Genomic DNA, 22,430 nt, shown 5'->3' on the forward strand with positions numbered 1-22,430 from the left:
TCCCTTGACCTGCCTGTACTACAGGTTTCTCATTTATAAAATGAGGAAATTAAAATATTTAATTGCAAAGGTTCTTTCTAGTCCAATTCTATATATAATGAATGCTCCTCAAAGCAGAGAGAAGGGGTGTATGGGTTTATTGCACTGCTCCCATCCTACATCCATTATATTATGTAATGACAAAGAGAATAATCAGCCAAGAATTAACATAGGGGAAACAGTTTCATACAGTTTACTATTTCTGACCTATTTTGTTCCTACAGATATGTCCAAAGATTTGGATGTGAATCCTTTTCTCCAAATATTGTAAAAAGTTCCAGTAACTTGGACAGTGGCTCTTTCTCCTGGAAGAACCAGGTGTTTATCAACCAATAATAGGCATCCTGAATGTATTGGGCCTTTGCTGCATCCCAGGTCATTGTGTCAAAACTTGGGGTTGGTTTATTCTATACCAATTACAAAACTCAGCCCACTTCCTCCCTGTATCCTTCCCCCATCACTCTGATGTATATCAACATCAACAACATTGTATCTTTTCTTATACCCTCATTTCCACTTATAATCAGTTTAAATTCTTTCCTTCTCTCTCTCTCTCCCTCCTTTTTCCTTCTTCCTGTTCTACCTTCTCCCTTGCTCTCCCTTTCCCCTTCCTTTCTTACACACACACACACACACACACACACACACACACACACACACACACACACACACACTTACAATTATACTATTCTTGGCCCTTCCACTGTCCCTCCCTTCCCCTGCCCCAACCCCTGGGGTAGTCAATCTTCAGTTTCAAACAACCCCACCTATATCTTCAAGCTTTTCTTAGAACAGTTCTTCTATGCTTAAATCTTACGGGAAATCTAGCTTTCCCCAGACAATACTGGCCACTGAAGCCCATCAGGTGGAAGGTCTATTCCCTCTATCATTCCTTCTCCTTAAGTCACCACACCTAGAGGAAAGATTGGCATGTCCCTAGCCACAAACTTCAGCTTCCAGAGCTCAGATCTGCCATCATCAGTCAAGAGCCCGTCTTCTAAGGAAGCCTCACTCTTTGCTTACTGCTTCCTTATCAAATTTTTTGCCAAGTCCCTTTGCCCTTTTCTAGCTCTTATACTGTATAGGGCTAGTCTAAATTCTCTTCCTGTCCTTTCCTCCTCTATCCTCACCCACCCCTCTTTCCTTCTCATTCTACACTCTTCCCTTGTAGCTTTTATTTATAAGGTTACAGGTATTTCTTCTATACCAGTGATTTTCAAATATGCACATTTCCCTGGAACCCCTCTTTGAAGCCCTAGCTTGCATCCCAACTTCTTCCTAAGGGCAGCTCAAAATCAAATGGTCAAAACCAGAATCATCTCTCCTAGAATCCTTGATCTCATTTGTATCTATTCTTCTCTGTTAAGGGAATCACTGCTCTCCCCAACATCAGGCCAGAAAATTGAGTCTCCAAGTCTACCCTTCCCTCCATAGTCAATTTGTCACTAAGTCCAGTAACATTGGGGGAAAAAAGTCAGAGACATCTAATCCTTCCCTTTTTCACCTAAGGAAAATTAAACCCAGAGAAGTGAATTGCCTAAATCACTCAGATCATTAGTTGTACAGCCTCTTTCTGCCACACCATAAAGAAAGGTTTGACAGTAGAGAATATTGCTCAGGAAGGCAGCTCAAGGTGGAACACCACAGCAAGTTACCGTGGGAGCTTGGGGGAATGTGAAGGCACTGACAGCTAGTAGAAGGACTGGGTGCTCTGGAAATGAAAATGATTTGATTGGGGAATAAGGGTAGGGCATGGCAAACAAACTTGGCCTACATTAAGCATCATGATGAATGAAACTCTTCTAAGAAATGGCTTCACACTTGCCTGGTTTTCTGTTTAAGGCAGTTGGGTAAGAATCTGTGGCAAGTGATTGCAAGCAATTCTTTTGATACCATTCACCACTGAAAATGGTGAAAATCACCTGGATATTCAGGCATCTTATTTCCACCAACAGACTACAGGTACATGTGGACAGGCATGGAACTCCTCCACTGCCCTCATTCACCAGTACATACATTCAGTAAGTAGTCAAGCACCTGTGTATGCCAGGTAGTATGTTAGGTGCTAGTGTGGCAATGTACATGCCAAAGTCCTGGTCTCAAAAGGTTTGAAATCCAGGGAGGCAGCACCGAGTAAGTGTATCAGATATGGTGTGGCATCTAAAACCCTAACCACAGGGAACCTGTAGGACCATCAAAGAGCCACCTTGCCCAGAAAGAGAGTGTTAGGGATTTTCCTGAGGAATTAAAGTGCCACCACAATGAGCCCTCATAGAGAACTAGGAGTTAGCCAATAATATTGAAGAAGGGAGTAATCTTGCAGGCAAAGAGCATGCTAAGTCCCAAGGTAAGGAAGCAAATAGCCTGCTTGGCACCTCTAAATAGACTAAAGATATCTATCGCACAGAATTACTCTCTAAATCAGCATCTTCCAAACATGTGCTAGGATGGCAAGAAAGGGCAGGAAGAGGTAACCAAGAACAAGGACTTGAATTTATTGCAGTACAGAAAGATTAAAAATAAGCAAAGAACATTATCCTTATCCTGTAAGAATGAGTTGTTTGTTACTTTGCAAAAAGAGCTAACATTTCTCATGGAATTATTTGTGATGAAAATCTCTACTTTCTGAATAGCAAGAATTTAGTACAGTTAGTTCTAGTGAAAATAGAAAAGAAACATACAGTAGGAACTACAAATATTATTTCCTAATAGCAAAGAAATCTCCTAGCTGTAAAGTAATTATTTTTAAAGGTCTCTTTGGCATAACATTGAAAATCTAAATTGACAGTAGGTAATTTAAGTCAACAAAGAAAAAGCTTTTCTAGACAGCTCTGTTTTATTTTTGGTTTGGGAGGAAAACTAAAGAAATAAAATCCCTCCCACCCACCCTCCCACCCTCACATGTACCACCAGCAGCAGCAATTTAAAATCCAAATGAGACCCTGACTATACTTAAGAATTTAGAAATTGGGGCCATTAAGGAATATTTTATGTGCCCTGTTTCTGGCCAAAAAGATATAGATTTTAAAAATTTATGTTATTTGGTAGTATTTTATTGGCGAAAATGGAATATTAGAGCATGCAATTCCAGCAATCTGAATTCACATTGGAAATGTAGTCAATCTACTTTTTTCAAAATCCTAGGTCCCGTTCCAAAGGCAACTGATTTAATAAGTACATGATAATTTTCAACATCTTCACAACATATACATTTTCATTTATTGAAATTCAGTCCTTCACATAGCTTCCTCATCATCCCAAACCTATGAAGGTGGTATTGAGAATAAAATGCAGGTTTTTCCCTACTCTTCTTTGAAAGAGCTTCTCTTTGAAAGGCAAGGTACCCAAGATGGAAAATGCTCAGGGTTTTGAATTGAGTAACATGGTTAGCATTCAATCCACAAACATTTACTGAGCTCCAAACATAGGAAGGCATGATGAGAGGAATACTAATTAGTGAGAAGATGATTTCCGGAAGCTGAGGGCCAGCAAATAGGGTGATGAGGAGGATGAACAACAGCTGAGCAAATCTGGAGCCTAGTCAAGTAATCAAATGGAATTCAATATACATTTATTGAGACACTACTGGGTATATAACTGCCCACAGGGAGCTGCCCACCAAGGGTTAGGCAAGCCTGGCATTTCCGTGGTATCTTAATTAGCCTTCTGGAATCCCATTTTGGCTTTTTTAGTTGACTACTTTACCCATGGGCAGGATAAATGTGTAGGGTTCCATCTGGCAGCTGTAGTTAGCAACATTAATGTACTGTCCATGCAGCTATTGACCTGAGCATCTGAGGAGCATGGAAAATACTCACACTGGAGATAAAAGCCAGCCCACTAGGAAGTATATCAATATCTTCAGAGCCATTTTCTGCAAAAGAAGCAGAGGATCAGAAAGATGCATGTACAAAGGCTTAATTAAAAAGGAAATCTCACACATAGTCAAGACTTTGAGCTTCTTTTGGAAATTAACTTAACTTTTTAAACTATTTACTTGGGAAACTATATTAACTTTCAGGACTCCCACAGGCATGATACATTCCACTAAAACCTGAGCCAGACTCTTGAAATACTAAATTTTTTTTTTAGAAGTCCATTTGCTGGAGAAAAAAAGCAAATAACTATAAAATAAATTCATAAATCCTAGATTTATTCTTTAAATAAAAACTCTCAGGGTATGTCCTAAGAGATTAAGCTTTATTCCCCACAGAAGACTTATCTACAGACCAAGTGATAACATTTGGAAAGTCCTCACTGCAAAGCTCTCTTAAAGGCCTTTCTGCCAAGTATTTCTCCTCTCCAACTTGTTGAGGCCTGAAAAATCTATCCTTCTCCTATCATATTGGGAAATTACTGAGTAACTGTTCTCTGTTATAAAACCAATAGATCTTAGGATGAACTATTGGAAATAATTGAATTTGAAAGATTTTAGTCAGATCTTTTTCTCACTGAGAGCTGGTCGTGAGCATTTTTCTATGGAAAGAGGCATATGATAAGTAAGATATGACTAAGAACAGGATGAAAAAGGGGCTCTCATAGCTTCTAGTAAAGAGATAGACCCACATATAATGTGAACCCAAGCAGGCAGCATTGAGGGTGAAATGAAGGCAATGCTTTCAGTTTTTCACCATTGAGAATGATGTTTGCTGTGGGTTTGTCATATATGGCCTTGATTATGTTAAGGTAGGTTCTCTCTATGCACACTTTCTGCAGAGTTTTTTTTTATCATAAATGGGTGTTGAGTTTTTTTCAAAAGCTTTTTCTGCATCTATTGAGGTGATCATTCGGTTTTTATTCTTTAATTTGTTAATATGGTGTATCATACTGGTTGATTTGAGTATATTGAAGAACCCTTGCATCCCTGGGATAAATCCCACTTAATCATGGTGTATGATCATTTTAATGTGTTGTTCGATTCTGTTTGTTAGTATTTTGTTGAGGATTTTTGCATCTATATTCATCAGTGATATTGGTCTGTAATTTTCTATTTTTGTAGTATCTTTGTCTGATTTTGGTATCAGGGTGATGGTGGCCTCATACAATAAGTTTGGGAGTGTTTCTTCCTCTGCAATTTTCTGGAAGAGTTTGAGAAAGATGGGTGTTAGCTATTCTCTAAATGTTTGATAGAATTCACCTGTGGAGTCATCTGGTCCTGGAGTTTTGGTCTGTTCATATTTTCTATTTCTTCGTGGTTTGGTTTTGGAAGGTTATACCTTTTGAGGAATTTGTCCGTTTCTTCCAGGTTGTCCATTTTATTGGCATAGTGTTGCTTGTAGTAGTCTCTTATGATGCTTTGTATTTCTGCAGGTCTCTTGTAGACAGCATATATATGGGTCTTGGTTTTTCACCCATTCAGCGAGCCTGTGCCTTTTGGTTGGAGCATTTAATCCATTGATGTTTAATGTAATGATTGATATGTATGTTCCTGTTACCATTCTCTTAATTGTTTTGGGTTTGTTTTTGTAGGTCCTTTTCTTCTCTTGTGTTTCCCACTTAGAGAAGTTCCTTTAGCATCTGCTGTAGAGCTGGTTTGGTGGTGCTGAATTCTCTTAGCTTTTGCTTGTCTGTAAAGCTTTTGATTTCTCCATCAAATCTGAATGAGATCCTTGCCAGGTAGAGTAATCTTGGTTGCAGGTTCTTCCCTTTCATCACTTTAAATATATCATGCCACTCCCTTCTGGTTTGTAGAGTTTCTGCTGAGAAATCAGCTCTTAACATTATGGGAGTTCCGTTGTATGTTATTTGTCATTTTTTCCCTTATTGCTTTTAATAATTTTTCTTTGTCTTTAATTTTTGTCAGTTTGATTACTATGTGTCTCGGTGTGTTTCTCCTTGGGTTTATCCTGCTTGGGACTCTCTGCACTTCCTGGACTTGTGTGGCTATTTCCTTTCCCATGTTAGGAACATTTTGGACTATAATCTCTTCAAATATTTTCTGGGGTCCTTTCTGTCTCTCTTCTCCTTTGGGACCCCTATAATGTGAATGTTGGTGTGTTTAATGCTGTTCCAGAGGTCTCTTAGGCTGTCTTCATTTCTTTTCATTCTTTTTTCTTTATTTTGTTTTGCAGCAGTGATTTCCACCATTCTGTCTTCCAGGTCACTTATCCGTTCTTCTGCCTCAGTTATTCTGCTATTGATCACTTCTGGGGTATTTTTCATTTCAGTTATTGTATTGTTCATCTCTGTTTGTTCTTTAATTCTTCTCAGTCTTTGTTAAACATTTCTTGCATCTTCTCGATCTTTGCCTCCATTCTTTCCTGGATCATGTTCACTATCATTATTTTGAATTCTTTTTCTGGAATTTTGCCTATCTCCACTTCATTTAGTTGTTTTTCTGAGGTTTTATCTTTTTCCTTCATCGGGTACTTAGTCCTCTCCTTTTCATTTTTTCTATCTTTCTGGGAATGTGGTTTTTGTTCCACAGGCTGCAGGATTGTAGTTCTTGCTTCTGCTGTCTGCCCTCTGGTGGATTAGGCTATCTAAGAGGCTTGTATAAGTTTCCTGATGGGAGGGACTGGTGTTGGGTAGAGCTGGGTGTTGCTCTGGTGGGCAGAGCTCAGTAAAACTTTAATCCGCTTGTCTGCTGATGGGTGGGGCTGAGTTCCCTCCCTGTTGGTTGTTTGGCCTCAGGCAACCCAGCAGTGGAGCCTACAGGCTCTTTGGTGGGGCTAATGGTGGACTCTGGGAGGCCTCACACCAAGGAGTACTTCCCAGAACTGCTGCTGCCAGGGTCCTTGTCCCCGTGCTGAGCCACAGCCACCCCAACCTCTGTAGGAGACCCTCCAACACTAGCAGGTAGCTCTGGTTCAGTCTCCTATGGGTCACTGTTCCTTCCCCCTGGGTTCTGATGCACACACTACTTTGTGTGTGCTTTTCAAGAGTGGAGTCTCTGTTTCCCCCAGTCCTGTCAAAGTCCTGCAATCAAATCCTGCTAGCCCTCAAAGTCTGATTCTCTGGGAATTCCTCCTCCCATTGCCGGACCCCCAGGTTGGGAAGCCTGACGTGGGGCTTAGAACCTTCACTCCAGTGGGTGGATTTCTATGGTATAAGTGTTCTCCAGTTTGTGAGTCACCCACCCAGCAGTTATGGGATTTGATTTTATTGTGATTGCGCCCCTCCCACCATCTCATTGCAGCTTCATCTTTGTGTTTGGATGTGGGGTATCTTTTTTGGTGACTTCGTGTCTTCCTGTGGATGATTGCTCAGCAGTTAGTTGTGATTCCAGTGCTCTTGCAGGAGGGAGTGAGCACGTGTCCTTTTACTCTGCCATCTTGAACCAATCCCCACATGCTCTTCTTAAAATGTGATGTTCATACTCTTCCATTAAGAGGCTACGTCTGGGGCTTCCCTGGTGGCGCAGTGGTTGAGAGTCCTCCTGCTGATGCAGGGGACATGGGTTTGTGCCCCGGTCTGGGAAGATCCCACATGCTGCGGAGCGGCTGGGCCCGTGAGCCATGGCTGCTGAGCCTGCGCATCCGGAGCCTGTGCTCCGCAACGGAAGAGGCCACAACAGTGAGAGGCCCGTGTACTGAAAAAAAAAAAAAAAAAAAAGAGGCTACATCTGTATCCTCTCTGCTTGAACCTGGGTGGACCTTTCTAACTGCTTTGACAAATAGAATGAAGAGGAAGTGATGCCACCTGTCATACAAAGTAAAGTCATAACCAAACCTGCCACTGCTTCCTCTCTCTTTCAAGGCATGTACTTTGGGACCCCTGAACCTAAAAATAAGAAATCTGGTACTTTAAAGCTACAGAAGAGAGACTGTGGAGAGACCACACAGTGCAGAGAGAGGTCTGGAGGAGTCTCAGATGACTTCAGTTCCCAGCCTTTCAGTCACCCTAGCTGATGCAAATGGAACAGAGAGGAGCTGTCTCCACTAAGCCCTGGGCAAACTGCAAACTCATAAGCAAAATAACTATTGTCTTTTAATTTTTTTAAAAAAACAGGGTATTTATTTATTTATTTATTTTGGCTGCATTGGGTCTTGTCGCTGTGGTGGGCTTTCTCTAGTTGCAGCTAGCAGAGGCTACTCTTCGTTGTGGTACATGGGCTTATTGCAGTGGCTTCTCTTGTTGCAGAGTACAGGCTCTAGGCGCGAGGGCTTCAGTACTTGCAGCACACGGGCTCAGTAGTTGTGGCACGCTGGCTCTAGAGAGCAGGCTCAGTAGTTGTGGTGCACAGGCTTAGTTGCTCTGCAGCATGTGGGATCTTCTCGGACCAGGGATCGAACCCATGTCCCCTGCATTGGCAAGCAGATTCTTAACCACTGTGCCACCAGGGAAGTCCTATTGTCCTTTTAAGTCACTAAGTTTTGGGGTAGTTTGTTGCATAGCTATAGTAAATGGAATACATGGGAAAATGGTTACCTAAGGTAATAGGTTATTAGTGTGTCAAAAGGCAATTGAGAGAGGATAGAGGAGAACAGGGGAAAGAAAAGTAGAACAAAGCCAAAGAAAATGCAAATTTGAATCAACAGAATAATAAACAATAGGCACTGAAAACTGGAGGACAGAGATTTAATCATATTGATTATGCTGAAGGTTGAAACTAATCCCCAACCAGTAACCTGATAATTACATCAATCAGAGCTTTCCATTTCTAAGCAATCCAGTTAATCAAGATTTACCTATATATGGTATTTTGATGGCCTGAAAGATTTAGTGCTTTTTCTATATGGAGTAAAATAGACTTTGGGAGAATCCAGCAAAATGAATAAAGCAATTTTAAAAATCATGTTGAATATGGGTGGGTTAGTTTTTGAACAAACTTTTTTCTTTCACTTTTTTTTCTCTAAACAATCACTTCTTGGTTTCCTTTTGCCCGATCTCCTTCCCACCTCCATCCTGGATGTCGATACTCCCCAGGCTCTACCTGCCCTTGGCTATTTCTAGGGGCAGAGTACCCATCCTACCTGCATCATTGACTCTAGCCCCATGGCTTCAGTTTCCACTCACATGCTCTTGATTCTTCAATCTCTAAATCAAGCCCAATTTCCAGGCCTCTGTATTCACCTGTATATTGGACATTTCTACCTGGCCTTTTTATTTCTCATATTCAACGTCTCAAACTAACCTGGAAATTTCCCTCTTGAATCTGCTCCAATTTCTATATTTCATTTTCCGTGGATGACACTTCTATCCCCCAAGTACACAAAGTAGGAACCTTGGAGTTATCTTTGATGCCTTCCTTTTCCTTACTCCCCAAATCTAACTAATCACAAGTCTTTCAAGCTCTAGAACTCCCTCCTGGATTTCTATAATAGCGAACTAATGGGTCAGCTTTGCTCCCCTACAACCATTCTCTGCACTGTTGACAGTCATCTTTTTAAATTGCAAAGTTGACCTCGTTATGCCCCTGCTTAAAACCCTCCAGTGGTCCACTAGGGCTGGCAGTATAAATCCCAAATTCTCCACAGAATTGAGGCTCCGGTCTCAATTCTTGTGGCTCCCACTCTTCACTCTCCATTCCAGGTGTGCTGCAGTACTTCTGTTGGCAGTTCCTAAAATGTACCAGACTCATTCACCTACATGCCTGAGCACATGCTGCTTCATGCTTCTTGGCAACCCACACCTTTCCCACACCACCCTCACCTCCACGTGGCTGAGTATCACGGATGAGTTGGATGCTACCCTCTCGGCCTTTTCAACCTCTCTTGGCTCCAGCATCCATTTTATGTAGTAATACGGTCACCTGTGACTGCATCCACCATGACATTTTCCACACTTGGGCTGCAACCTCCCGCATTTGTTAATGTCCTACTAGAAAGTAAGCTTCCTGGAAACAAGGACCAGGTTTTATTCGGTACGGTTTGCTTGCACCCAATATAATACCTGCCTTTTCACTGTAAAAGCTTTCAGTAAAAGCTGGTGGGGACTAAAAAAGATAAACTGCTTTAGTTTCTTGAACTTTGTCTTGTCTTGAGGTTAAATTATTGACAAGTGTGTGTTAATTTCTGAGTGGAAGATGTCCTGAGTTGTATACTCTCTGGTTTGGTCTTTTTATCTTCCAAACACCATGTCGCATATCTCCCATGATAGCATTAACCTACTTCAGTAATTCACCTGCAATAGGAGGGGGCATTTTCCAAAGGGACTATGCTTGTCTTTACTTGCTCTACCCAGAGGATAGGGAAGCTGGTGCTTTGCACTCAGATGTGGAAAAGAATTAGTATCTGACTGTACTTTATTCCTGACCCTCCTTTGCCCTCCTCCCCCACCTACACTGCACCTGCATGATGGCCCAGTGCATCTCAGAAACAGTGGCACCTGTGGGAGTAAGAGTCCCCAGGAACCCGCCCCTGAGTCCCCTCCACACACTCATTAACTTGTGCACAACTATCCTTAAAACCCCACTGCCAAGTCTAAAACAAGGCTTACAATTAGGCATCTACTGCCTTTTAATCTGTCAACCCTATTAGTTGGCATAACTTCATTTCTTTGGCCTCCAGTAGTTCTCTACAGACATCCTGAAAGAATGTCACACCAAATTACTCTCAATTAATATTATCCTCATTTCACATCTTGGAGAGAAGGTTCTGACAGCCAGCTAAGAAAACAAATGGGACCTACCATGGAGTAGAAACATATCTTGGAGAAGCAGGAAGCTATAGGAGGGAAAAGGGATGGAGGGGAAGATAGGAAGACACCACATACAATGGCCGCCTGTCTACTTGATAATCCTGCCAAGGGCAAGCTGATAAAGCTATTCATATTTCAAGTGGAGCTTTGATTAACCAAACAACTTCCTAGTTAAGACAATCCTTGAACCTCAAAGCCTTGGAAAAAGGATGAACTTACAAAAAGATCTTTGAGGTATGGTTTTAGGAGGTTAGAATTATTTCACCTTTCAACCTTTCTTCCCAGAAAGGATACTGGGGAAGGAAAACGAAAAGAGGAAGAGTTTGATCACTAATAAAATTAACCACAAAACTCTAGGTCTTGAAGAAAACACAAATCAGATTTTTTCCCCAGCTCTGTTACTGCCTACCTACCACACCCTGCCTTCAATCCTTTAGTGTTTTCCATTGTTTCATAAAGCTTTCCACTCTGGAATAGTTGGATCTTGCGAGTATTATCTTATTAGTGAGCTTTATTTCAATATCTAGGCTGCCTTGTCTTGGTCAGCTCTATTTATTAATATCTCACCTTTTTGCATCTCAGATTTTCTGTTTTCTGCTGCTATCATACTTCCCTGAAGCTTCATAATAAAAATGTGCTGTCAGTAGATAAGAAAGGCAGTGTTACACAACAGAGAGTACAAATGCATAGAAGAAAACTGCCATGGCTCATAATCTAGGCCTGTCACCCTCTAGTTCTGGATCACTGGGCAAGTAACTTCATTCTTCTGGGTGTCAGTTTCCTAATCTACAAGGACAGATGGCAGCACCCACCTTATATAGGGTGGTTGTGAGGATGATACAAATGTTTCCAAAGGACTCAGCAGAAAGCTCATAGACACTAGGCCTTTGATAAGGCAGTATTATTATTTTTAGATATATAGCAATATTGTCCTACTGACAAATGACCCATGATCATTCTCACTTGTTCAGTTCTGCAAATATAAAATGTACACATGCCAACAGACATGAGAAGTGACAAGGCATTTTTTTCTTCTGCTCTAGTTTTAACTTTTCAAGTCTGTTTGAATCATACAATCTGAGAGTTAGACTAGATATTAGAAATGATCTAGTCTAATTACCCCTCTAAATTACTTGGCAGGCTCTTATCTTTTGAGAGATATATGTGTAGTCAATATGAATATTACTCCACAAGACAGTGAACAAATGATTAAATGTTATATTTCCTTATTTTTTAAATCAAATTAAATCTGACCCTGAGCCCACGTTCCACTAAACTGGAGGGAAATTCAACCTGAGTCTCTCTGCCAGGGTTGTGCAAATACCATAGGTGGTTAATTTTAAAACAAAGCTGAATATTTGGGAAAGTCCATCTGGCCTTTATTTTACGCTAGTCACCACTGAATTACTCACTGCCAAGCCCATGTGGTCCCTTTAACTTAGACAATTTTGCCACTTCCACATCCTACGTGTGTGCACATATAACCTTTGCTCGGGCTGTGATGCATGGTATAAAGGATCCAGCCTCCCTAAAGATATTTTCTAACCATTCCTTCCTAGGTCTTGATTTTCCCCCAGAATGCGGCAAAGGTCCCTGTTATTCAAAAAACCCACATATTCTTCTCCATCTCCATCAGAATCCCTTGAAGGTGCTCAGGTTTTTAAAAACCAAACTCAGGAAGTAGTTTGTTATCAGTTCATTCTGCTTTCTAGCTGGCAGTACAGACCTCATCTAAGACTAGTCAGCACAAGCACCAGGCTACTTCTCTTCTTTTTTTAGGAGTTGAGAGGGAAAAAAGACAGAAAACTAAAATCAAAAGGGCTCTTATTTTTTCTGATGTATATGTATATCAGAAAAAATATATACATATATATTAGTAACATATTTGGAGAGCTATATAATATATTATATATATATTATATATATATATATATCTTATGTCACAATAAACTATGCTTTCATCCTGTCACATACTGAAATAAATCACAGTCCCTGACCCTAGGAGGTTTACAGTCTGATTGTGAGAGAAAGAAACAACAGTGCTGGCTCTAAAATAAAGCATGTAGTAGGTGTCACAAGTGAATCAGAGTTTCAGAGTGCTGTGAGAGTTCAGAGGTACGAGAGGAGTTTCCAGCTGATTTCAGCCAACAGAGATGAAGAAATCATTGGGGGTAATTTCATGAGCAAAGGTGAGAAAATGAAAGAACACATTCCCAGAACAGTGAACAAAATCTAGCTAGAATTTTGTTTTTCTAGTAGTATTGTCAGGGAGAGTGAAAGACTTGGAGCCAGAATAAGCAGTTGAGGCAGTAAGGAGTAAATGAGATCAGCTCTGTGTGGCGGCCCAGGAGAGGCCAACATATCTCACGTGAAACAGTGAGGGATGAGGGGACAACAAATGGTTCCTAAATTTTGAACTGAATCTCTTTGACAATGTGGGTACCATGCTTAGGAGAAGTCTAGAAGAAGAGCTGGTTATAGGTGGGGGTATGAGGGAGGAAATGAAAGAAAGGTAAAGTAGATTTCAGATGGGAAAAGAAGGCCTGCAGTTTGAGTGATTAGGGATCCAGCTATGGATTTTCAATTAATTAAAAAAAAAAAAACTCAGTCGGTTGTGAGGTTCTTGAGAATAAGGGCTAAGTCATATTCCTCTTAGTACTTGCAGATAAATTTTGAAGGAAGTGACACTTGAAGTTAGGAATATCATCAAGGAGAGGGGAGAAGAAAAAAAAGAAGTAAGATAGGCAACAGAAGAAGACAGAGAAGGAAGTGAAATTTCACAGAAGAGACAGGAGCAGAGTTCAGTGAGGGACCAACCAAAGAGTAGTCAATAACATTTTTCAAATGATTGAGAGATGTCAGTAAGAAAGAGGACTGAGAAAAAGCCACAGATTTTGACATTTAGGAGACCTCTTGGAGATGTGGGATGAGGTAGCTTGGGTAAAGCTGATGAGGCTGAAGCCTCAATAGGAAGGTTTAAGAAGTAGCAGCAAATTAAATTAGCTGGCAGCCTCTGTCAGGTGGATGATACCAAGAAATTGTACTGTCACATACATACCAAGTCCCTCAATAAGGTGGCAGTTCTGGGGTTCTACTGGCTCCACTTCTCTATATGCATTAGTTCTTTCTCTGCAGAAGATAAAAACACTGGAGGTCAATGCACAACATCCAAAATCAATGTCTAAACATGGTCTTTAATCACCTTCATATTCATTAACTCTCTTTCTCATCATGTATGGATGACATCACAAATAAGTAGACATCTCTTTTTATTTATTTATATAATGTGGACATTATCTGGGTAATGTGCCTATATTATTTATTTAATTGTAAATAAATATTATTAATTTAAATGCACAAAATAATATTATTTAATGTGCTAAAGTATTGTCTATTATAAATCTGCACTTTGGTTCCCTTAACCCCCTATAGTTTTGCCTTTTGATCCCTGTCCCCCCTACTGCTTTCCCAAAATTCAACAGGGTATTTTAATAGCCAAACCCTGTAACTTTTGCTTTAACTTTATTATTTTTAAAATTTTATGCTAATTTACTTTGCAAGTATTTAAATTCATTAAACTGACCACAATTTAAACAATTGGCCAAACTATTTCTGAATAGTGTTCTTGTTTCCACAGTGAAACATTCTTCTAAATACCAGGAATAATTTTACATTTTTATTAAATTGTATTCAGGAAGACTCTAAAATTAGACTTATCCTACTGTCACTTTAAAAAAAATACTCCTTAGATCAGCTTTATAATTATTATTATTTTTTTATGATTCTCTCACTTGGGTGCATTGGGAGCAAATGTAACAATAAACTCTTTCAAGCTGAACTAGAAAGTATCAGAAGGCATTAGGCTTGGGAATTCCCTGGTGGTGCAGTGGTTAAGAATCCGCCTGCCAATGTGGGGCACATGGGTTGGAGCCCTGGTCAGGGAAGATCCCACATGCTGCAGAGCAACTAAGCCCGTGTGCCATGACTACGGAGCCTATTCTCTAGAGCCCGTGAGCCACAACTACTGAGCCTGTGTGCCATAACTACTGAAGCTGGTGCGCCTAGAGCCCGTTGCTCTGCAACAAGAGAAGCCACCGCAATGAGTAGCCTGCACACAGCAACAAACAGTAGTCCCCGCTCTCTGCAACTAGAGAAAGCCCGCGCAGCAGCGCGAAGACCCAACGCAGCCAAAAATAAATAAATAAATAAATTAATTAATTAAGAGGTGAAAAAAAAGGCATTAGGCTCCTCTGTAGATTCTAGACGTGAACCTCTGAGGAGACGACCAGTTTCTACTTAGAGAAATAAATAAAAACAACCCAAAGACAATTGAAGGCAAGTCGAGGCTAATAGATCCACTCAGAAATGCACATCATCACCTAAGGTTTCTTCTTACCAGCCCAGTATTAACTTTTCCTGAGATATTTCTGGGATGGCAATCACCAGATCTTCCACTTCAAAGATCAGACACCTACAAAATGGCAGTTTCCCCCTGCAGGTTTTGGCTCATTTCCCTGCTGTCCACCCAGCTCTTTTAATCTGGGATGAGTTGGTAACCCAGTACTCCTCAGTGTGGAACTTGCCTTGGGCAACCCCTGAGTCAGCCAAAAAACATCCATCTGGTAGCCTGGCTCCCTACCCCAAGCTCAGAGCTTCCAAAAGAGTTAGTTTGTTCAGGAGCCGAATGCTAAGGGCGACCTGGGAAAGGGGCGGGGTGGGGAGGGGCCCATTTCTGCCCCACCATCTTAGGAAAGGCAAGAAGTCAGCTCATTTTGCCTACGTGCGCTTCTCAAGGGACGGTTTGTTAGGTGGGATTGAGGAATGGGGTCCCAAACTGCTCATTCTTACCCACTACAGGAAGGCGGCACCGGGCAGCCCTTAACCTAACTTGGAAGAAGAGAATAGGAGCCGAGGACGCTCCCATCAAGATGCCAACTCACCTAAGCGTCATTAACCTCTCCCCGATTAGGGCGAGGCCAGCGCCCAGCAAGGTAAGAGCCACCAGTTTCCCCATGGTCTTGGGGAGCGACGCGCGAGCGCAGGCGCTGGGGAGGCGCTGCGGGCTGGCGCCTGCCCCGTCCCAGGTGGTGCCCAGCCCGCCCGTCATTTCCTCCCGGGCTGGTGTGCTGCCCGGGCGCAGGGCTAAGGTCACGTTGTCCCGCCCCGCCCCGCCCCGCCGCGCCGCTCCTGGTTCAAGGCCACCTTTATCCGCGTGAATCAAAGCTACCTTTATGCTCGAGGTTCAAGGAAACATTTACTCGCGGGATTCTTTTATTCTTCAAGGCTCAAAGTACAGAGACGGGAGCCGTAGCCCAGGGTTAAGGTCTGGTGTTCTCTCGGCAGCTTTGGCAAGATCCCACCGGTTGCTGGGACGATAGAGCAGGCGGTTTGCTGCCCAAAGCTGCGGAATCCTACCTCATCTCCTCGTGTGGCCTGAAGTGGAAACTGGAGGGGCGGGGGAGCGCGGGGAGCTAGAGTTCAGAGCCCGAAACTTTGCGTTTGTGGAAGGCAAAAGGAGTAATATGAGACGGCGAATTGATCCCTCGACACAGGGAGCAGTGATAAACGGAAGGTACTCGAAGCGAAGAGCTTTACGTCACTCTTCTCCAAAATTTGGAGCACAGGACCTTGTCTCCTGGCTTCATGGCCTGCTTCTGAGTGCTGAACATGGTGGGTACCCAGTTCAGTTTGTTGACTGGGTGGATTTGTTAATATCAGCATCCGTCCCCCAACGTTTGGGATAAAGAAAAGTCGGGAGAAGTGAAGGAAAAGAAATAAATAGAATAGGTAACAAGAAGATTAGCAGAATTGGGGGAAGGGAAACATAGTTTGTTTGGCAGGTTAGACTTTCAGAAGACTCCTAGATCCTTCTTTCTTTGGGGTCTTCAGATCCTGCCAGGCAAAGAATGCACTTCCCCTGCTCATGATGACGACCAGGTTGGAGGGTGAGGGGTGGAAGGTGAGGAAGACTTGAGTTTGGGCAGAGCAAAGTAGCATCTTCAAGCATGATCTGTTTTTATTTACCAACAAAAAGAAATAGTACTAGTTCCGTTGAGTTTGACTGAGTAAATATGTTTGAGAGAATACAGAACTGGAGATATTAAGGAAAGAAGAGGAGGTTTCTGACCTGTGGGATACATGAATATAGTCTGAATACACATAATTACTGTAGGATAATAAAGCCTTTCATTTATGCAGCACCTACTATGTGCCTTGGATTGTGCTTAGAACTTTGCCTACTTTTGATTCTTGGTACTTCTCCGAGGTAGGTAACATCCCAATTTTATAGGTGAGAAAACCAAGGCACAGGGTAGCTGTGTAACTTGCCCTAGGTCACACAGCTGGAGAGTGGCAGAGTCAGGCAGTCCGGCTCCAGACCCTGTGCCCTTCCTTAACTGTGCTGCTTTTATTAAAGCTGTGCAAGAAGGGCTACTAGAGGAACACTGTAACATCTGGAGTTGTGTTGATAAGATAATTATTTCTAAGATTAATTTTGAAAGAGTTCAAGCAGAGGAGGAATTGAATGCTGTTTTCATGAGGACATAGGAGAAGATATATGAAGAAGAGAGCAGTGCTCCCAAAGCTGAGGGGCCAGGAGGCATGGTGCAGGCGTGCGTCCAGAGTTTAAGGCTCAGGCTACCTGGGTTATAACCAGCTTGGATAAGGTGCTCAACTTTCCTGCCCTGCAGATTCCTATTTTGTAAAGGAATGTCTGCCTCATATGTGGCTTAAAATCAAATGTTATGATGAGAGCAAAGTGCTCACCACTGTGCTTGGTACATTGTAAGAAGCCAATAAGCATTAGCCATCATTTAAATCTGAACCTCCTCCACCTGAGAGTGTTGGTTAATTGTAGGGAGAGACCACCATCCCATTGATCACTGGGTCTTCCAGTGCCAGCCACAGAACTTTGCACTTAATAGTTAGTCTCTAAAAATTGATTAGATGGGTGGATGCAAGATATGGACTTGGGAGAAGTAAATATTGGGAGAATAAAAAGAAAGGATGATGAAATAGTAATAATTGTTCCTATATACTAAGCATTTTGCATGCTTTAACATATTACTTCTTATTATCCTCATTTTACAGATAAGGTAAGTGAGGCTTAGAGAGGTTACGTGATAGCTTACATAAGGTTACATAACTAAGAAGTGTCAGAAATTCCATTTGCATTGAGATCTACTGACCCTAGAGTACTTGTTCCTATTTTGCTGTGTTTGCTTCCTCCCAGCATAGCATGAAGAGGGTAAGAAAAGAGATATATTCTTGGGCAATTGATTGCAGGTGCTGTGTCATCTATAATTTGTTTTAAATTTCTTCACGTTAGGCAGAGGGGTGTGTGTGTGTGTGTGTGTGTGTGTGTGTGTGTGTGTGTGTGTGTTGACTTTAAACCTTAGAGGTGGATAGTTATCATCTGAATACCATAATCAGTGATTCAAACCCCTAGCCTGGTTAGTTAGCATTAAAGAAGTCCAAACTTTGGGGATCACCGTATCACATGTCACCATCAAAATCTGCACCTGGAGAGTTCACTCATTAGCTCAAGAGATATTAGAGATAATTATTCAAGGTAAAGCTAGTTTTGTTCAAAATATGTGGATTAGCAAGACATAGTGTATCAATCTAAGCAGCTCCAGCTCTGCCTAGAGTAAGAACAAAAGCAAGGAAGCCAGCATACTCAAACCCGTGGAGTGGGTTCTTGGCTGTCTTAGTCCATTCAGCCTGCTATAACAAAAAACCTATAAACTGAGTGGTTTAGAAACATGAAACATTTATTTCTCACATTCTGGAGGCTGGGCAGTCCAAGATCAAGTTGCCGGCAGATTCAGTGTCAAGTGAGAAACTGCTTCCTAGACTGCTGTCTTTTTGCTGTGTTTTAACATAGTGGAAGAAACAAAGGAGTTCTGTAGGGTCTCTTAAAAGGGCACTAGTGCCACTCACGAGTGCTCCCCCCTCATAAGCTAATCACCTCCGAAGGTCCCACCTCCTAATACCATCACCTTGGAGGTTAGGATTTCAACATTTGAATCTGGGGTGGGACAAAATGTTCAGACCATAGCACCAGCTCTAGAACACTGTTGTATGCTGTGTCCACACTACTGACCAAGGAAGATTCTGCTTTCTGATCTGAAGTGAGCTGAATCCTCCCTTCAGAACTTTGTCTCAGACTGAAACTTTTTGTCATGTGCTTGTTGAAATACACAGGACAGAACTGGGACTTCACCGACTTTCTAGAACAACGGATCACAGCATGATTTTCATGCCTTCTTGGTAATAAACATTTGTGTGTGACAGATTTGAGTTTGAGCTTTGTGTTTATTGAAACATACTGCCTGGCAGTGAGATTGTGGGGAAAGGGACCCATAGCCCCTCATCCATATCTAATCTTTGAAGGCTAATCTTTGAGTGTAATGGTCACTCAAACCCTGTCAAGAGGCCAAATTGGCTTGGTGCAGAGACCACTGAGTACATCAGTGTCATAAAAAGGGACTTACTGTCATTGAAAGAGAAGGACAAATGAATTCAAAAGTCCTGAGGTCAAGTCCTAGTTTTGTGTGGAAATGACTCTTTAGTCTTTAGAAATCACATATTCCCTCTGGGTCTTTCTTACGTATAGAGTGGGGCTCCTCAAAGAGCTAATAGGACCGAATGGAAGAATATATGTCTAAACAATAAATTCAGTACATAGATCTAGTTAATCCAACACCATGGATAATCAAAGTGCCATTCAGGGGGATGCAGAATGTACATACATATCATCCTATGGTGGAAAAATTAGAGGAATTCTATGTTTTGCATGTATATGATATGCATAGACACAGTCTATGACACAAACTGAAGAGTTGATACATGAGATTGGGGTCATGGAGATTGGGGAGGTCAGTGATCATGGAAGGAGACTTTGCTTCTGCTTTGTATGGCCTATGATGTCTGAACATTTTAAACCATGTATTTTCATCATGTTTATTATCATACAATTTTTAATTTAAAGATCATTCATATTAGTGAATCTTGACCAGGAGTGATAGAGGGAGAGAGCAACAAATCACAAAAGAGAATGTGGTTATATCTCAATAAAGCTGTTTCAAAAAAAAGAGGATATGGATTTTAGAACATTTGAAAAAAAGAAATGTGCAGAACGGTGTATAGTCTGCTACCTTTTGTGAAGTAAAGGGGAAAAATAAGAATATGTATTTGTATCTGCCTGTATTTATATAAAAATATTTGAAAGATACACAAGAAACTAATAAGTTGGTTTCCCATAAATGGGGCAGAAGGGTGGGCAAGGAGACTTCAACATACCATTTTATATCATTTTGATCTTTGAAAAGTGAAAAGAAACTCCTATGAAAACAATGACGCATATTTCAGAAGAAAATGCGTAAATACACACACACACACACACACATACACACACACCATGTGGAGGTTTTGTGGATGCTATTGCTTCACATTTCTTCATTTACTCAACACACTGCATGTTTGTTTCAAAAATGACAGACCCCACGGATCACTGTGTGGTGATGACTCTCCAGATACGTTCATGCCCAATGAGTTTAAATTGTTCTCTAGGATGGCATGTGAGTGAGTCCATGGGAGATTGGGAAGGAAGGGAAGGAACATTGCTTGTCATTCACACTTAGCACTATTTGGTGAGCACTTACAACTACTTGCTCCACACTGAAGACATTGTGTGAACAAGATGCCCTTGGGTTCAAGGAGCTTACATTCTAGAGGGGAAATATATTTCAAGAAAGGAAGGAAGGGAGGGAGTGAGGAAAGAAAAGAAGAAAAGACGCAGGAGGGAAGTGGAAGAAAAAAAAGTAAATTGTTTTGTATTCTTTTATGAAATAATCAGTCATGTGTAGCTATAAGAGGAGACAGGCTCAGGAAAAAATAGTTTGTTATACTCACAAGACCTAGAGACAGGAGGCACAGCACATGGTGCAGGGCCACATGGGAAAGACACCTGGGTGATCAGGAGGCAGAGGACAGGAGGGGAGGGTTTAGGCTGCTGCCTTTATTGGGGTTTCTGCAGTAAAGCCGAGGCAGGGCGGGGTGAACTATTTAAGATTGGCTAGTTTGAATAATTTTGGCAAGTTTGGGGCTATAGAAGTGGTCAGTAGTTTCCTGGCACCTGGCCCTGGGATGATTATGGCAGAGGAATATTTTCTCTTGGGGTGTAAGGGCCAGATAGAGGGGATATGGCTCTGGACCCGTTAGTTTGGGAATCAAAGACCTGCTCCCGGTGGAGTCCTTTGCTGTCTCTCAAAATTGGAAAAGCCTCTCTCAAGAGGTGACATTAGGGGCTTCCCTGGTGGCGCAGTGGTTGAGAGTCCGCCTGCCGATGCAGGGGACACAGGTTCGTGCCCTGGTCCAGGAGGATCCCACATGGGCTAGGCCTGTGAGCCATGGCCGCTGAGCCTGCACGTCCGGAGCCTGTGCTCCGCAACAGGAGAGGCCACAACAGTGAGAGGCCTGCGTACTGAAAAAAAAAAAAAAAAGAGGTGACATTAAAGCTGAGACCTGGGACTTCCCTGGTGGCACAGTTGTTAAGAATCCTCCTGCCAATGCAGGGAACACGGGTTTGAGCTTTGAGCCCTGGTCTGGGAAGATCCCACATGCCGCGGAGCAACTAAGCCTGTGCGCCACAACTAACCTGCGTTCTAGAGCCCATGAGCCACAACTACTGAGCCCACGTGCCACAACTACTGAGCCCATGTACCACAACTACTGAAGCCCAAGCACCCTAGAGCCCGTGCTCCACATCAGAGTGGCCCTCACTCACCACAGCTAGAGAAAGCCTGCGTGCAGCAACAAAGACCCAACGCAGCCAAAAATAAATAAAATACATAAATTTATTTTTAAAATAAAAATTAAAAAAGAAATTAAAAGAAAAACCAAAACCCTGAAGCCTGAAGTAAGAGAAGAAACTAGATCTGAAGAGAGTGGGGGGAGAGTCATTTCAGTTGAGGGAAAGATCTTGGTGTTTGCCAGGACCTGCAACAACAGCGTGGCTCAAGCCCTTGCAGGGAGGGGAGTGGTGCCAGATGAAGCTGGTGAGGGACGTGGAGCCCAGATCACATCACACAGCACCTTGCAGGCCTTGGTGGAGAGATTGGTAACGCAGAAAGGTCTTGGCAGGACATGATGTGATCTGAGTACTTTGCTACCGAGCAGGAAATAGATTGGAGAGGAGAAATACTGGTAGAGAGAAGCCCACCTGGAAAACTCTTTTGGGTAAAAGGTAATAGAAGGCTCAACCACAGAGATGGCAGTGGAGATAGGGGACCAGATCTGAGATATCACTTGGAGGTAGAATCAGGTAGAGTTTCTGATGGTAAAGGACAAAGATGAAATTAGGGTGATTGCAAGGTTCGAGCTGGCAATGTTCATTTTGGAGTAATCCAAATTACTTTACATACAGGCAGTATGTAAACCCATTGGAATAAAAGGGAGAGAGGAAAGAAGAAAGAGCACCCAATTTTGGCCCTCAAGAACCATTACATTTCTATTTGGATGAGGTACAGGAACCAGCAAAGGAGGCAAAACAGGGATAATGAGGGAAGAAAGAGGAGAATAGTATTGCAAAAGCCAAGGCAGAAGCGTGTTTCAAGAAGGAAGGAAGAGGAGAGCGTGCCAAATGCTGCTAAGAAGTCAAGTGAGATGAGAGTGGAGAGAGATGTAATTGGATTTGGCAACACAAAGATCTCTGATGATCTTGATGAGAGCAGTTTCTGTGTGGCAAGAACAGAAGCCAGGTTGAGAAGTGAGTGGGTAATGAGTAAGAGGAGACAGTGTGTATCTCG

The 22,430-nt window shown here is 42.1% G+C and overlaps 1 protein-coding gene across 2 annotated transcripts in view; it reads right to left on the minus strand.

The window, feature by feature from the left end:
• Window positions 1-15,728, minus strand: part of PON3 (paraoxonase 3) — a 30,561-nt gene extending 14,833 nt beyond the window's left edge. Inside the window, exons 1-3 of one of the 2 annotated variants that reach the window (XM_067042532.1) lie at window positions 15,561-15,728; window positions 13,679-13,749; window positions 3,858-3,913 (exon numbers count right to left, since the gene is read on the minus strand). In XM_067042532.1, the coding sequence (XP_066898633.1) occupies window positions 3,858-3,913; window positions 13,679-13,749; window positions 15,561-15,727 (294 nt within the window). In that variant the 5' untranslated portion in view covers window position 15,728. The remainder of the gene's footprint in view (window positions 1-3,857; window positions 3,914-13,678; window positions 13,750-15,560) is intronic. The other variant, XM_059073802.2, reaches the window with a different exon arrangement.
• Between the last annotated feature and the right edge of the window lie 6,702 nt (window positions 15,729-22,430).

The sequence above is a fragment of the Kogia breviceps genome, chromosome 9 (genome assembly GCF_026419965.1).
Source record: "Kogia breviceps isolate mKogBre1 chromosome 9, mKogBre1 haplotype 1, whole genome shotgun sequence".
In the NCBI taxonomy this organism is placed as follows: domain Eukaryota; kingdom Metazoa; phylum Chordata; class Mammalia; order Artiodactyla; family Physeteridae; genus Kogia; species Kogia breviceps.